This window comes from Cynara cardunculus, assembly GCF_001531365.2.
Source record: "Cynara cardunculus var. scolymus isolate 2C chromosome LG 10, CcrdV1, whole genome shotgun sequence".
Classification (NCBI taxonomy): Eukaryota; Viridiplantae; Streptophyta; class Magnoliopsida; order Asterales; family Asteraceae; genus Cynara; species Cynara cardunculus.
In genome coordinates, this window is record NC_037537.1 from 25,770,236 (window position 1) to 25,783,867 (window position 13,632).

General features: G+C 36.5%; 2 protein-coding genes across 4 annotated transcripts; one reads left to right on the forward strand and one right to left on the reverse strand.

Annotated features, from left to right (window-relative positions):
- Nucleotides 1-3,287: 3,287 nt before the first annotated feature.
- Nucleotides 3,288-12,135, reverse strand: LOC112519359. Of its 3 annotated transcripts, none has more exons than XM_025127428.1 (6): nucleotides 12,094-12,135; nucleotides 8,611-9,975; nucleotides 8,453-8,521; nucleotides 8,164-8,362; nucleotides 7,956-8,042; nucleotides 3,288-3,566 (listed from the first exon to the last, which is right to left on the reverse strand). In XM_025127428.1, the coding sequence occupies exons 1-5, from the start codon at nucleotides 12,094-12,096 to the stop codon at nucleotides 7,972-7,974; spliced, it is 1,707 nt and encodes a 568-aa protein (XP_024983196.1). In that variant the 5' UTR covers nucleotides 12,097-12,135; the 3' UTR covers nucleotides 3,288-3,566; nucleotides 7,956-7,971. The 3 variants fall into 3 exon arrangements, with proteins under 3 accessions (XP_024983196.1, XP_024983195.1, XP_024983194.1); XM_025127427.1 differs by having other exon boundaries at nucleotides 8,453-8,518; nucleotides 8,611-9,984; nucleotides 12,094-12,131; XM_025127426.1 differs by having other exon boundaries at nucleotides 8,611-9,984; nucleotides 12,094-12,131.
- LOC112519360 (WAT1-related protein At2g37460-like) lies at nucleotides 3,801-7,607 on the forward strand. Its single transcript, XM_025127429.1, has 7 exons — nucleotides 3,801-4,055; nucleotides 4,407-4,469; nucleotides 4,565-4,681; nucleotides 5,943-6,183; nucleotides 6,264-6,425; nucleotides 6,803-6,954; nucleotides 7,029-7,607. Exons 1-7 carry the CDS (start codon nucleotides 3,844-3,846, stop codon nucleotides 7,267-7,269), a joined length of 1,188 nt encoding a protein of 395 aa, XP_024983197.1. The 5' UTR covers nucleotides 3,801-3,843; the 3' UTR covers nucleotides 7,270-7,607.
- Nucleotides 12,136-13,632: the final 1,497 nt, after the last annotated feature.

Sequence of the window (13,632 nt, forward strand, 5' to 3'; positions counted from 1 at the left end):
AAGTGAAAGTTGGTTCCATTTTGGTGTAATTTTCCCATTTTTCTATAATTATTTTGCAAGTTAGTTCCCCAAAATAGGAATTAGGTGCAAGTTGGTTCCCCAAAATGACGATTTTGAAAGTTCGTTCCCYAAAATAGGAATCATGTGAATGTTGGTTCCATTTTGATGCAATTTTCCCTTTTGTAAACCATGTTATTTGTATAAATCGTATAAATTTTATTCAATCAATCATAGTTTTTTATTTTTATTTTGTAATTATGAGAGGTTGATTAATCATTTTTTTTGTGGAGGGTGTTAATCATAAATATTATCATCTTCGTTATATTAATTTTAGAAAAATAAATGAAACAGTTTCATTAAAATTTTATAAGTATTATATGAAACATTTTCATTATTATATATTATGAAACAACTTCATCAAAAAAAAAGTATTAAATGAAACAACTTCATAAGATTAGATAATTTCATGAAAAAATTTCATAATATTAAATAAAATGAAATCGACGGATGATGGTGGTTTGCACGATTTGTACAAATATGGGTGGTTTGAATTTGATTGCTCATCTTTCTTTCTCTCTCTCTCTCTCTCTCTCTCTCTCTCTCTCTCTATATATATATATATATATATATATATATAGGGGTGGTTTAATTTACAATCCCTTTAAAATTTACGATTCTTACAACCAAACTCAACCATTAATTTCATGATTGACGGTTAAAATAGATATGGGCCCGATATTTTTCAATTAAAAAAACAAAAACAAAATAACTGCTTATCTATCCAACAACTAAGACGAAAGTTGCAAAAGTTGTAAGATTTACATGGATTGCAAATTAACCTTGACATATATCTATGACTTGAGATCATGTGTGATCACCACGTTTTTGTGAGACCAACATGTTTATGTGACACTCGTAAGGCTACTTTCTCACATTTGAAATTTCACAGCAAAACATTATGAAGATAAAAAAAATCCAATCCTTCACAGCAAAAACACTATGAATGTTACATTCACTGTGAAATTTTAAGTGTAAAAATATGGTCTTGTGAGTCACAAAAACATGGTGATCTCACATGATCCCAAGTCATAGATATATAGATAGATATAGATATTTTGACTTTTGCTTCTCTATTTTAAAAGTATCACCGAGGAATGCTCGAACGCAATCATTCTCGTATCATTGTACGTACATGTAGAGATGTGACGAATACCATACTTGTTCATCGATCCTACCAATTCCATTTTTATACATGTCGTTTTTAAGATGTCAACAACCAATAAGCCATTATTTAATGGATCTTTCCGTTCTAGTACTCTATCCAGTAAGTTACGAGTATTTATCAAATCAATCCAAATAGAGTATATACGTACACAACAAATTATGGTAGCAATTCAATTCATTCAACTGAATTGGGAACTCTATTAACAGCTTCGGATGACTTGACGTAAATCTCTCTTTCAAACCTAGACTACGTATAAATCAGTAGTATGTGACTTCTAATGATTACGATTCTAATCATACTTATAAACACATATGTGTGTGTTTCGTGGTGCGTATGCGTGAACACAAGCCCTACAACTCCTCATACAAATTGGGCACTCTGTAATGGATGACACGAGGTGTGGCGCATGCGTGCAAGGATATACGAGACCATACACAAGTGTTTCTTAAAAAAGGGCAGACACCACCTTTTGAGAGCACCCCATCCCACCAGTCCAACAACGAGACATCATGGGTAGTTTTGTAATTTATTAATTTTGTCTGTCTCTCCTTGATTTTTATCCCAGACTCCTATTCAATTATGTTATGCACCAGTCAGTGGCAGACCCGAAAATTTTCTTGAACGAGTGCACCTTTAAGGTGGATCAGAAGCCACAAAGTCGCATGTTTGATCAAAGGGAAAAGTTAACACAATTTGACCCGATGGAAAGTCAATTATGCCTATTTAAAAAAAACATTTTTTTTTCAAATTGAATCATCCTTGACCTTTTGAGCAAAACATGTTATGCACAACTCGTTTTTAGCTGAATTTCACCGTTATCGTCATGTCTCATCTAGTCCCGAATACCAATCGCACCCTTATAAACGCCCACCATCCTCCTGCTAATGGGTACACTAGGTGCAAGCTTGAGAAGATACGAATGTGTCAAGCTTGCAAATGCAATGGAACCCTGGACAAGTGAAACGAGCATAGGGCACACGATCCTGCCCACGTCCACGTCCACGTCCATGTCCACGCGGACCATACTCACGCATACAGTAAAATATGATTTTCTCTCGAAGCAAAGGTCTCCTAACGAGGCAACAACATAATCGACACATCGTCCACCATACGAAAAAGAAAGTAGTAAGTTACGTGGAGAACATATTAAAATACCCATTGACAACATTTTGAGGTATACCATTCCCTACCCCATAAAAAGCTTTAAAAAGAAGTGGCTTTTCAGTAGAAACACCTCTTAGTGCTTTCATACGCAACTCTCACTTTGCATTATTGCCTATCAACAAATCACACCGTATATAAAATCCCTACATACGTTACGCAAGCCATGTTATATACGAAGCTAACAGTACAACCGTTCTATGCTTTTTCAAGCAACCGACTCTAAAAAGGGCGATAAATCCTATGATGAGGTCATAAAAGTCGTAAAGTTTGTTCATCTCATGGGCGTCCGTTGTTTTCCAAGAACTAAAGAAAAAAAAATGATCCATCTGGACCATACGGTTCTGGGGTAGGACACAAACACATACCGTAACTGTAATAGTCCATTCCACATGGATAGAAAAGCAGATATGTCATCTACTTCTAATGAACTCAGAAAGTTATGGTCTACCAATAACTTCTACCATGGTTTTAGCTCTATTTGGATGTTATTGGGTCAGCGTGCTACTTTGGGTTATGTGGTCTACCAATACTGTAATTGTAACAACCCGTTCCACATGGGTATTAAATTAGATTCATGACCTCCTGACAAACTCGAAGTTATGGTCTATCAATAACTTCTACCATGGTTCTAAATTTATTTGGACGTTATTGGGTCGGTCTGCTGCTTTGGGCTATAGGGTGTTACAGTAATGGAGAACAAAAACATTGATACCAGTGGATCAACGAAACAAAGATACTAGACATAATTAAAGTAGATTCTACATTCGAGCTAAAGTTCTAATGGTGCATTACCTATGAGGAAAGCACAAATGGCAAACTATGCTATTTTAGTATGCTTTTCGGTACCCCTACTATCCTGATTAAGTCATAGGCTTCGATTTACAGGAAAACGGCAGCAAACAAAAAACGTGCAGGGTGTGTTTTTTAGGGTAATCAACTTCATCATTGTTGAACAGTGTGCTAGCGTAAAATCTTCTTACCACAACGAAAAACGAGCCTTTTATCCCAAAATAGTAGGAGTTTTGGCTTTAGAGTTTTGACCCTTCTATCATCTTAAATCACACCATCTTACCAAAAACAATTTACATCGGTTAACGAAAAACTTACCAAAAATCATATTGCAAAAACTCGAATGTTTATGGTAGGGTCGATTGAACTGATTTGCGTAATCTCCTCCCTGCAAAACAGTCAAAATATATTGATGTTATAACTATAGTCCAAAACTAGGGTCAAAATGGAAAGTTGGTGAATATTTTAAATAAATTTCCAATTTAAAAGATTATAAATAAATGTTGGCATAATAAAGTAGTGACAAGGGTAAACAGGGGTTGAAATTGCAAGTATTTGAAAGATTGTTCTCACTGCTGCAGAAATATTATATATAGAGAGATAAGAGGCTAGTTATTTCCATACAACTAATACAAGTGTTTTTTTAAGCTGCCACAACTAGTGAAATGAATAAGCATGTATCGAGTGAGGCTATGAGCGAAATTTTTAGAAAGGGGAAGCCGTTTTTAGCGGTTATTTTCTTGCAGTTCGGGCTTGCAGGAATGGATGTTATTTCTAAAGTGGCTCTGAATCAAGGGATGAGCAATTACGTATTTGTTGTTTACCGGCATGTTGTTGCTACTATCGTCATGACCCCTTTCGCAATCGTTCTAGACAAGTCTCTCTTTCTCTCCTCCTAATTTGTTTCTATATCTATATGGTTATATGTATTGGGTCAGTTTCACGAGAAAACCACAAAAAAGATTAAAAACTAAGGAGCACCCTGGTAAACATTCATCTGGAAAGTATGCACATGTGCATAGAAGTAATTTGTAAGCAATTTATCTGGTATGCACACATGCAGAGTATCCAAAAAACAGCTCCACTTACTTGTATGCAGATGTGCATATCGTGCTATTGAAGGGTTACGGGGTGTTCCTCAGTTTTTCATTTTATGGGGGTTTCCCCTTGAACCTCCATCTATATGTATTAATTTCTTAATTTTAACTAATCATTATCTTTGTAACAGGAAAATAAGGCCAAAAATGACCCTCTCGATCTTTGTCAAGCTTATGCTGCTTGCACTACTGGAGTAAGTTTTTCTCGATAGTCGATATTAAGCCAAAGTTGTGTTAGTCGTCTAATGTGATGATTAAATAACGATCTTCCATGCCTCTTTTTTGGCAGGCCGGTTATTGATCAGAACCTCTATTTTATGGGGATGAAAGCTACAACAGCAACATTTGCGGTTTCAATGTGCAATGTTCTTCCTGCTATAACTTTTGTCATGGCCTGCATTTTAAGGTAACAACGACAAAACATTTAACAAGCAATGGGGAAAGTCCAAATGATAACCATAAATATTTGAGAACCTCAGAACCAACTATTTCATGTAATATTCATGATAAATAACCCTGAATACCAATCATCATGAATATCATACATTTTTCATAATTCATGATATCATGCTTTTTCAATTATGAATATCATGTATTTTCATCATGAACATATATCATGGCATTATCATGCATAAAGCATTAAAGCATGAATAGTTAGTTCTCAATATATTTACGGTTCTTGTTGGAACCCGCCTAAGAGCATCTCCAATAGATTCTCCAATTTTTTTCTAAAATAGAGAATGAAAATTCAAAATCTCTAAAACAAAAATATATTCAACTCCAACAGATTCTCCATTTTAGAGATTACGATTACAACATGGATTATATTACTAAAAGTATCCTTTCATCTAATAAAAATATTATTTCTCTCTCTATATATTTATTTTCAAAGTTTCCTATTGGTGGATATATATTCAATAATATTTCCCTCTCATTGTAATCATTTTTGGGGTGTTCTCCAAATTTGGAGATTTTTACACTCTCCTATTTTCTTCATTTTGGAGAATCTGTTGGAGCAAAAAACATACCCAAATTCCTCAAAATCTCTATTTTCTCCATTTTAGGAAATCTGTTGGAGATGCTCTAAACATGCACACGGATGGACATATAAACATGTACATGGGAAATGATACCAAATATGTGTTCTCCTGTCCAAAAACCTATTCATGCACATAAAATCAACATTACCAATAAGATCAAAAAAGATTGCCAGATCTATCCTCCACCCCTCATCCTACTCCTAATTCAGACGATAAAAAAGCAAGTTAAAAAAACTCAAGTGGAAAAATTAGAACTAGAACCTGCTTGTTAGCAGCTTAATGAGCTGAATGGGACTCGCATCTTATTCGGTAAGCTATACATGACTGTTTGGTAGTGGCTTAATGATATAGAAAGTGGCTTATTCAGTAAGCTTCTAGGGGGGAGCTTTATGCAAAAAGCCAAGTTTCTTCCAAACCTGCCCCTCCCAATTAAAGAACACTCCATATATCTATGAAAAGCCCTTCACAAACAAAAACCATTCCCAATCTATACAGACAGATTAATCCACACTGACAGCTTTATCCAAACAGGAATTAATGGAAAACCAACCAAAAAACCCCTTAGAATGTCTGTCAGTAAGCATGTGACAATAATTTAATAGTATTGGTGAATTTTGCTTGTCTCAGGCTCGAGGTGGTGAACCTAAAGAGTATTCGCAGCCAAGCGAAAGTAATCGGGACAATTACAACAGTTGCAGGAGCCATGCTTATGACACTGGTGAAAGGCCCAATTTTAGAGCTATTTTGGACAAAGGGAAGAACTAACAGTAACGTCATAAACAATGGGGTAGATCTCCATCATTCCCTCAAGGGTGCTATTATGATCACAGTTGGATGCTTCAGTTGGTCTTGCTTCATGGTTCTACAAGTAAGGATCCATATATTTTGATAGACATAATAGCGAAGTATATCTCTCCTAGTTTTCATGTGTTTCTGTGCAATCCGTAGGCAATTACGCTAAAGTCTTATCCAGCCGAGCTCTCTCTAACAGCTTGGATATGCTTATTGGGAACAGCAGAAGGAGCAATAGTGGCAATGATTATGGAGAGAGGGAAAACAGCAGTTTGGGCTATAAAGTGGGACACTACACTTCTAGCAACACTGTACAGTGTAAGGAACACTAATTTACATTAAAATTCTTTTCACAAGTTGCATAATCATCAATTCTAGAACAAATTTCACTCATTGGACCACTATCTCAGTTGCCAGCTTGTTATGCTAAACTCTAATCACCAGAAGCATGTTAACCCACAATCCATGTATCAGAACGTAAAACGCATAATCATTAATACTTGGTTAACATAGTCATGGTCAACATTGCCACCTACTGTTTTCAGCTATATATTTTGGAGCTTGATTGCAAAACTACTACATAAATGATGTGCCAAAAGACAGAAATGTGTAAACTGATAACTATGGTATAACCATCTATAAATAGGCGGTGTGTGCATTATTGAACCCCTCTAACTTCCTTCATGTTTATGCAGGGCATAATATGTTCGGGTCTCGCTTACTACATCCAAGGAATAATAATGAAAGAAAGAGGTCCTGTTTTTGTGACTGCATTCAGTCCATTGAGCATGATAATTGTAGCTATCATGGGGTCCATTATTCTAGCTGAGAAAACGTACCTAGGAAGGTAATTTTTCCCCAATTCTTGTTCATTTACCAGAAACGTGAAAAAAAACTGACAGCTAATTTATATTCTCACAGGGTTATTGGAGCCATTGTCATAGTTGTGGGGCTCTATCTCGTTGTCTGGGGTAAAAGCAAGGATAACAAGCTTTCATCCCTTTCTATTGGTGAGCCAATAGCACCAGAAAAGCAAATTCCGGTTAAAGAATCTGAAGAAAATTCTTGTAACAAGGTCATCACCATCAAAGCATCAGATGAAGTTATATCCACCAATTACACAGTATGCGATAAACACAGTCAGACGGCTGATTTATGCTAACAGTAAATGTCAAGCTCCGGGCACTCCATCCATCTATTAAGCAAAATTAATCAGAAATCTCATCCCCGATACAAACTCTCTTTAAAGCAATGGAGGAGGTGGTAGAAAACAAGGATATGTCTCTCTTGATTAGGGGTAGGAATGGATGGTGGAAGGAGTAGGAGGTAGCAAACAAAGACATTAACCGTAATGTATGAGACAATGTAATTTTCTTACAGATGGTAGCTTTTTGAACCATTGGTTTTTAAGTTTTAACCTACTATATGTAGTTATGTACACAAAGATATTGAAGTACTGTATCTAATATTACTATTTTGTCATGCGGTAATTTTTCAAAAGCGCTCTGTTTAACATCTAGAGAAAAAAAGCTAGTGTCAGTTGTAAAACTATTAAATAGAATATCGTCTTTACCCAGAAAATTTTGTTTTTATAAAGGATAATTTATCTACCTATCTTGACTAAGAGGATGTTAATGATTTGATAAAAGGATCCATTGCCCTCAGGCCTCAACCACATGTACATAGGGCGTTATAAGAGATAGCCTACATAAAGGCGAAGTTTCTGCTTAGATGATACTTACTGTTTGCTGCATCCACCATCCAATATAATTAGGACAATAACATATTTAAGAATGACGCCGTATCTAAAATAGTGTGTAGAACCCTGCATGAAATAGCATGCCGTACCTCGACAAAATCAGCTCTAAGTCACAACTTTTCCTTCTTCCTTCCCATATATCCGCTGAAGCTCGCGTGTAGCAGCTAGAAATGACTCTGTAGTGGAAAGTGATATGGTTATGAAGATAAATTGATTCTCACTAAAGTGAGAACTTAAAATAAATGGAAATAGGACTTCTGAAAAATACTACATGAGAAATAGTTATGAAATGGGCACCTTTCCAAATTCGAAAAGATTTCTGGTTGATTGGTGATCCAGTTATCGTCTGAATAACTTCAAACAACAAATTCTGAGGTGTGTTTCTCAGCTCTTGAACAACTCCATAGATTGTCTTTCCATTCTCAAAGTAAATATGATTATTTGGGTGCTTTGTTTTGCAACCAGCATGACGCTCAAACCCATAAGCATTGATAGCCTTAAAATGTCAAATACCTGGTTGTTAGGCTGGAAAAATTGGTTTCAAAATGCCTCCCATAATAAGTAAGAACTTATGCAACAAGCTCACCTTCGAAAAGGTACATGATTGACAACCACAGAGATAGGCAGCACCTTTAATGACCGCACGAAGCTCCTTCTATCATGCATATGAATTATTACACATCAGCAAAAAAAAATATATGCATATATATAATGTGAAAGGAGCTCATGACAATTAGCATCTACCTCTCTTGACCAGGCAACATACTTCACTGGAATCCCATCCAGCATACCAGTTGATAGCAGACTTCTAACATTTGAAGGGAAATTGTTTGGAGGAGACTTTTTAGTTGCTTTTTGCTCCTTTCTCTTTGAAATTACATCTCCAGGGGCAGATACTTGTAAGGCACTAACAAGTGCATCGCTGGTAGATTCAGACAACCCAGTTTCTTCAGATCTTTGAACTGAAGGTTGTCCCATCAAAAAGTCATAATTGCATACAAGCCTTCCTGAATTCAAGTTATCGGCATCATCATTTAATCCACCAAAAGATATGATATTGTTTCCACCCTTGCTAAAAGAATGCCTCATGGATAAACTACTGCTATCGGTTCTGCTCATTGACATTCTTATATCATCTACTTTACCATAGGCATTCTTGATTGATATGGTATTGTAAATCCCTTCATCGAAAGTTTTACCCAGTGAAGTAACATTGCTATCATCCTTGCTGAAAACCTGATCCATCGATAAAGCAATATTATGTTCATTGAAGGCATCAATAGCTATGTTATTTTCATCCTCTTTGATAAAGGATTGAGTCATCGTTGTAATACTGCTATCATCCTTACTGACGGATGGACCAACAGATATAGAACCATTATTCTCCCGGTAGGGAAGATCCATCGGCATCTCACTGGTATCCGCCTTGTTATATGGTTCAGCCATTGATATGAAATTGGTATCCCCCCTGTGGAAGGTGTCAGTCATTGATATCATGCTGTCATTCCCTCTATCAAAAGAGAGCCCCATTGTTATGGACTCATCATCAACCTTGCTATAAGCATGATCAGTCATTGTACTATTATCTCCCGTGGAATAGGCATGTCCTAAGGAAACAGATGTAAAATCCTCAGCATCCTTGACTTGACTGACTTTAACTTTTCTTATCCCACCATAACTAATACCAGATCTGGGTTCTACCAGCGGATGAGATATAGATAGTCCAAATGTGGAATCGATTCCAAAAGGATCAGCAACAACCTTCCTTCCCATACTCATACTGCCTATAGCCATTGATGGAAGGCTCCTATCATCAAAGTTAGTACTCCTTGGTGTTTCACTGTCAAATAGCCTTTCCGTGAAGTGGCCTGCTACAGAATGGAAACTAGAAGGATTTCCCCAAGAAGAAATGTTTGAGTTTAGAAGTGCAGTGTAGGAGTTGGGGTGTGGAATTTCAACTGCCTGCTTCTTGCTGGGAAATAAATCTGCTTCAGCACCATCCATGAACCACTGTTGAGAACGCTTGGACTCGCTTCTCGAGGAATTACTGTGAGCTATTTCACCATCGCCTATATTTCCTGGACCTTTTGATATCCAGAAGTCCTTGTTCTGGAAAGACTAAGATGATGAGTAATTTCAGAATGATACCATTCAGATTTTCTCAAAAGAGAATAAGAACAATCAATTAGCACCTGTAGTCATGAATTTGCTAAAAACCACTATAATTACTTGCTTAGATTTCTTTGAACCAGAACACGCAAATGAACAGACAAATGGAATACAGAAAAGAAAGCCATGTCCTTGACTCCTTGCTGCTTTTGGAGTTGCCTGGGCAAGAATGTTGAAGTTTCATTTATGAAGCTTTTTTACATGGTTGCTCTAAATTTAGGCATTAATTTATTTGTTTTCGCTTTATAACTAGATCTCTAATTACACCCATAATTTCACTTTCCATGACAGCATACAAAGTTATCGCAAATTGGGGAACTAAATCTGTTGTGCTGCCTCCTTGATGATGGTAAATGCAAGATAATTGACCGTGTGTTTGCTTCCAACTTAGCCCATTCAGATATTCATGTAATATAAGTTCTTCCTTCGCGTTCTCTTTCCCCTCCTCTTCCCTGCTTGCTTGCAACTTACTCATTCTAGATTCAAGGAAGCTTTGGTGCACTCTTAGCTTGATCCCTGCTTATAGTTCTCCGACTTCCATTCCTCCCACTGGTTCCACTTCTCCTCATTCCTATCAATTCTTCACCTTCTGAATCCTTTCGCTCTAATAGTTAGAACTACTTGTCCCACTCCTCTGATTGTCTTGCTCCTTTTGGATTTAAGCAAGCTTCAGTTTAGGTTGACACACTGATAAAATTTTCTTCTTCCTCTGCTCCTATCCACTCCCTTCCTCGCATTTTCGTCTATAGCATAAATAGCATATGTCCAACTCATGTACAACCATTTTTAAAAAGCTCTAAAATGTTGGCTCCCAAAGTACATAAATGCTAAATCCCTACACGAAAGCTATTGTACATTCAGTTCTTTTTATTTCCTATGCCAATGCAATAGTTGACCAACAAATTGACATTTTTTTTCATTTATAAGTTAGAGATAAACATTTGCATGTCTACAAACCATTACACCCTCTATCCCTCAACAATTGCCTTGCATAACTTAAAACACATACTAAAAAAAATTTGACCACTAATCAAATGCCCCAAAAATGATTGTTGCTTTAGTGAATGCACGTTACATCATGAAAAAGTGGACTGTTCTTTGTGGATTATTTGTGTTCCTATTAAAATATGTTCTGGTGAACCAAAATGCATCATTACTCCTTTTGTGATGGTAAAAATCTCCAGATATAAGTTAATTTAAGTTCAAAATTTTCCGAGATAGAAACTTATGCAATATGGGACTTCCCAGAACAAAAGTTGTTGTAACTCTCATTGAACAGAGAAGCAACTAGGTTGACTTGAATATGAACTCTTCGATATATGACTGTGGCATGTTGAACTGTAAACAAGAAAAAAGCTTACACCATCCCTGGGCTAGAAATTGAGCAAATTTAGAGCCTGGAAACACTCATCAAATTTAGATTGCCTAGCATGCAATATTTCTAGCTGGCATACATGAGTCGTGATGAATGGGATTATTTTGGATGTTCAAAGTTGAGGAACGCCAAAGTTGGGTAGATAGTTGTAAATGCAATTCAGTAAGCCAATACACAGACCAGATGCTTGAAGCATTATCTGCATCGACATGCAAAACAACATGCTCCTTTCCAATGCCCGACGCAAATTGATACAGGCAGACTTTCTTCCCATAGTTATAAATTTTACTGTTTATCCTAGTCAAAACCATCACTATATGCATATTTTTGCATTGGATATTGTGTATCATGGTTCTGTGTCTTTTATGAAGGTCTGATCATCCCTTTTTACATTTCTATCTGGTAGGGGTATGCTTCTTCCGAGACATAACTTGCTTTTAACTCAAATAAAAACCTTGGACATCTGTGGGAAGAGAAGTGTTCTATATATGAAAATACATAAACAATCTATAAAGACATAAAAAGAAACAGAACTGAAGTAACTCAGCAAGGGAAGGACTGAACAGTCTATATATGAAAATATATAAACAATTTATAAAGACATAAAAAGAAACAGAACTGAAGTAACTCAGCAAGGGAAAGAGTGAACAGCACAAACTTTGACCAGCAAGAAGTGAGCATACCATCTTGTAGAGTTGATTGGAGCTCTCTGTTCACAAAACTGCAACCATTTAAATTATTTAGCAAAGCTTCTGACAAAATGCACCCATATCTCTTAACAAATGTCTCAAGAAAACTAAAATCATATACATAAGTATTTAAATTACAATGCTACACTATGTTAACAAAAACAACTCTCCTCCAATCGATTTCAAATGTAAAACAAACAATTCGCAATGGGATTCACAAATCATACTTGATACCTTAAACTCGAGATAAAAGTAAAGTGATTTTAGCCATTTTAAGTCGCAGAAAACCAACTATTAAGCATTAAAATATAGGATTAACAGATAATTTCTACTTAGTACTAACTATGTTCATGTTCCAATGTCCTAATCTGATCCTTGTAAGCAAACAAAAAACCTCAAAAGTCAACTTCAGCCGATCACTTCATCGATGTAATGAACATTTAATTGTCACATCAAAATATATTCAACATTTTGCTTCTTATACTTCAAATCACAAATTGAAGCAGAAATACTGAAACAAAACTAGATTAACAAAAAGGTCAAACCCTAAGCAAAATCAAGCAACTTAAATGTTCCATCGATTTACAACTCACATTACATAAACACATTGAACTTAAACAAGGTTATCATATATCTGGTGAAGTTTACCGGCGGTCGTATGATCTCCGGTTGATCAGTCCGGCGTGAGTTGTACGGAAGGTGATCACGGCGAGATCTAAGCAGTGAGGGTTATTTTTTGCTTTGGTTTAAAGGAAAGATCAAAGATAGTCTGTTGCACGATTAGCATCTCTGGATCTCATTGTACACGTGGAAAGATCAAGATCGTTCGTTTGTTTGATGGAATGATGGATGTCTGTGAGCTGCTATTCGTAGACTATTTGAAGGGTAAACTGGCCGCAGAAGATTATACCTTCCTTGGCCTGTATATATCGGTGGGATGACACGTAGCGTAGCTTCGCTACTAAAAGGTCACTTGTGTTTTGTTTTTATTTTATTTATTTATAGAAAAATAAAAATGTTGTCCAACGAAATTTGGTTAAAATTTTCCATCATGTGTTAAACTAGGAAAAGTTCAAATGGGTTAATGAATCTGAAAATATGAGGGTCTTTTGACAATTGTTGAACGTTTTGGTGTATAATGATTAAGTGATCAGAATGATTAAGGGGCTATTTGTTTCCCTCTTAATGGTAACATTAAGAGGGAGCCTCTTAATCGGCCAGAGGTTTGGAGTGTTTGGCACAAAAAATGAAACCTCTTAATCGTTACATATCCCTCTTAACCATTTTGTGTCCAACCCTTCACTCAACCATTCAGATCTAATTTTTTCCAAATTTGCCCTCTTTACACAGCGCTTCCTTCACATCGCCTCCCACCCCCCACGATCGCCATCTCCGGTCGCTCTTCCGGTCGCCATCTCCTTCTGCGATAATCCCACTGCTTCCACGGTCGTCGTTCCCTCCATCTGCTTCCACAGTCGCCGTTCGCTTCAGGTATTTCCCCAAAATCGAAACCACCGATCGAAACCACAGTCG

Bases quoted from the DNA above. Each gene is read 5' to 3' on its own strand.
- LOC112519360 (XM_025127429.1), top strand. From the start codon at position 3,844: ATGAATAAGCATGTATCGAGTGAGGCTATGAGCGAAATTTTTAGAAAG. The intron at 4,682-5,942 runs GTAACAACGACA...TGCTTGTCTCAG, and splicing joins GTCATGGCCTGCATTTTAAG to GCTCGAGGTGGTGAACCTAA. The intron at 6,426-6,802 runs GTAAGGAACACT...ATGTTTATGCAG, and splicing joins TTCTAGCAACACTGTACAGT to GGCATAATATGTTCGGGTCT.
- LOC112519359 (XM_025127426.1), bottom strand. The intron at 8,522-8,610 runs GTAGATGCTAAT...TATGCATGATAG, and splicing joins ATGTTGCCTGGTCAAGAGAG to AAGGAGCTTCGTGCGGTCAT. The intron at 8,043-8,163 runs GTGCCCATTTCA...TTTCCACTACAG, and splicing joins ATCTTTTCGAATTTGGAAAG to AGTCATTTCTAGCTGCTACA.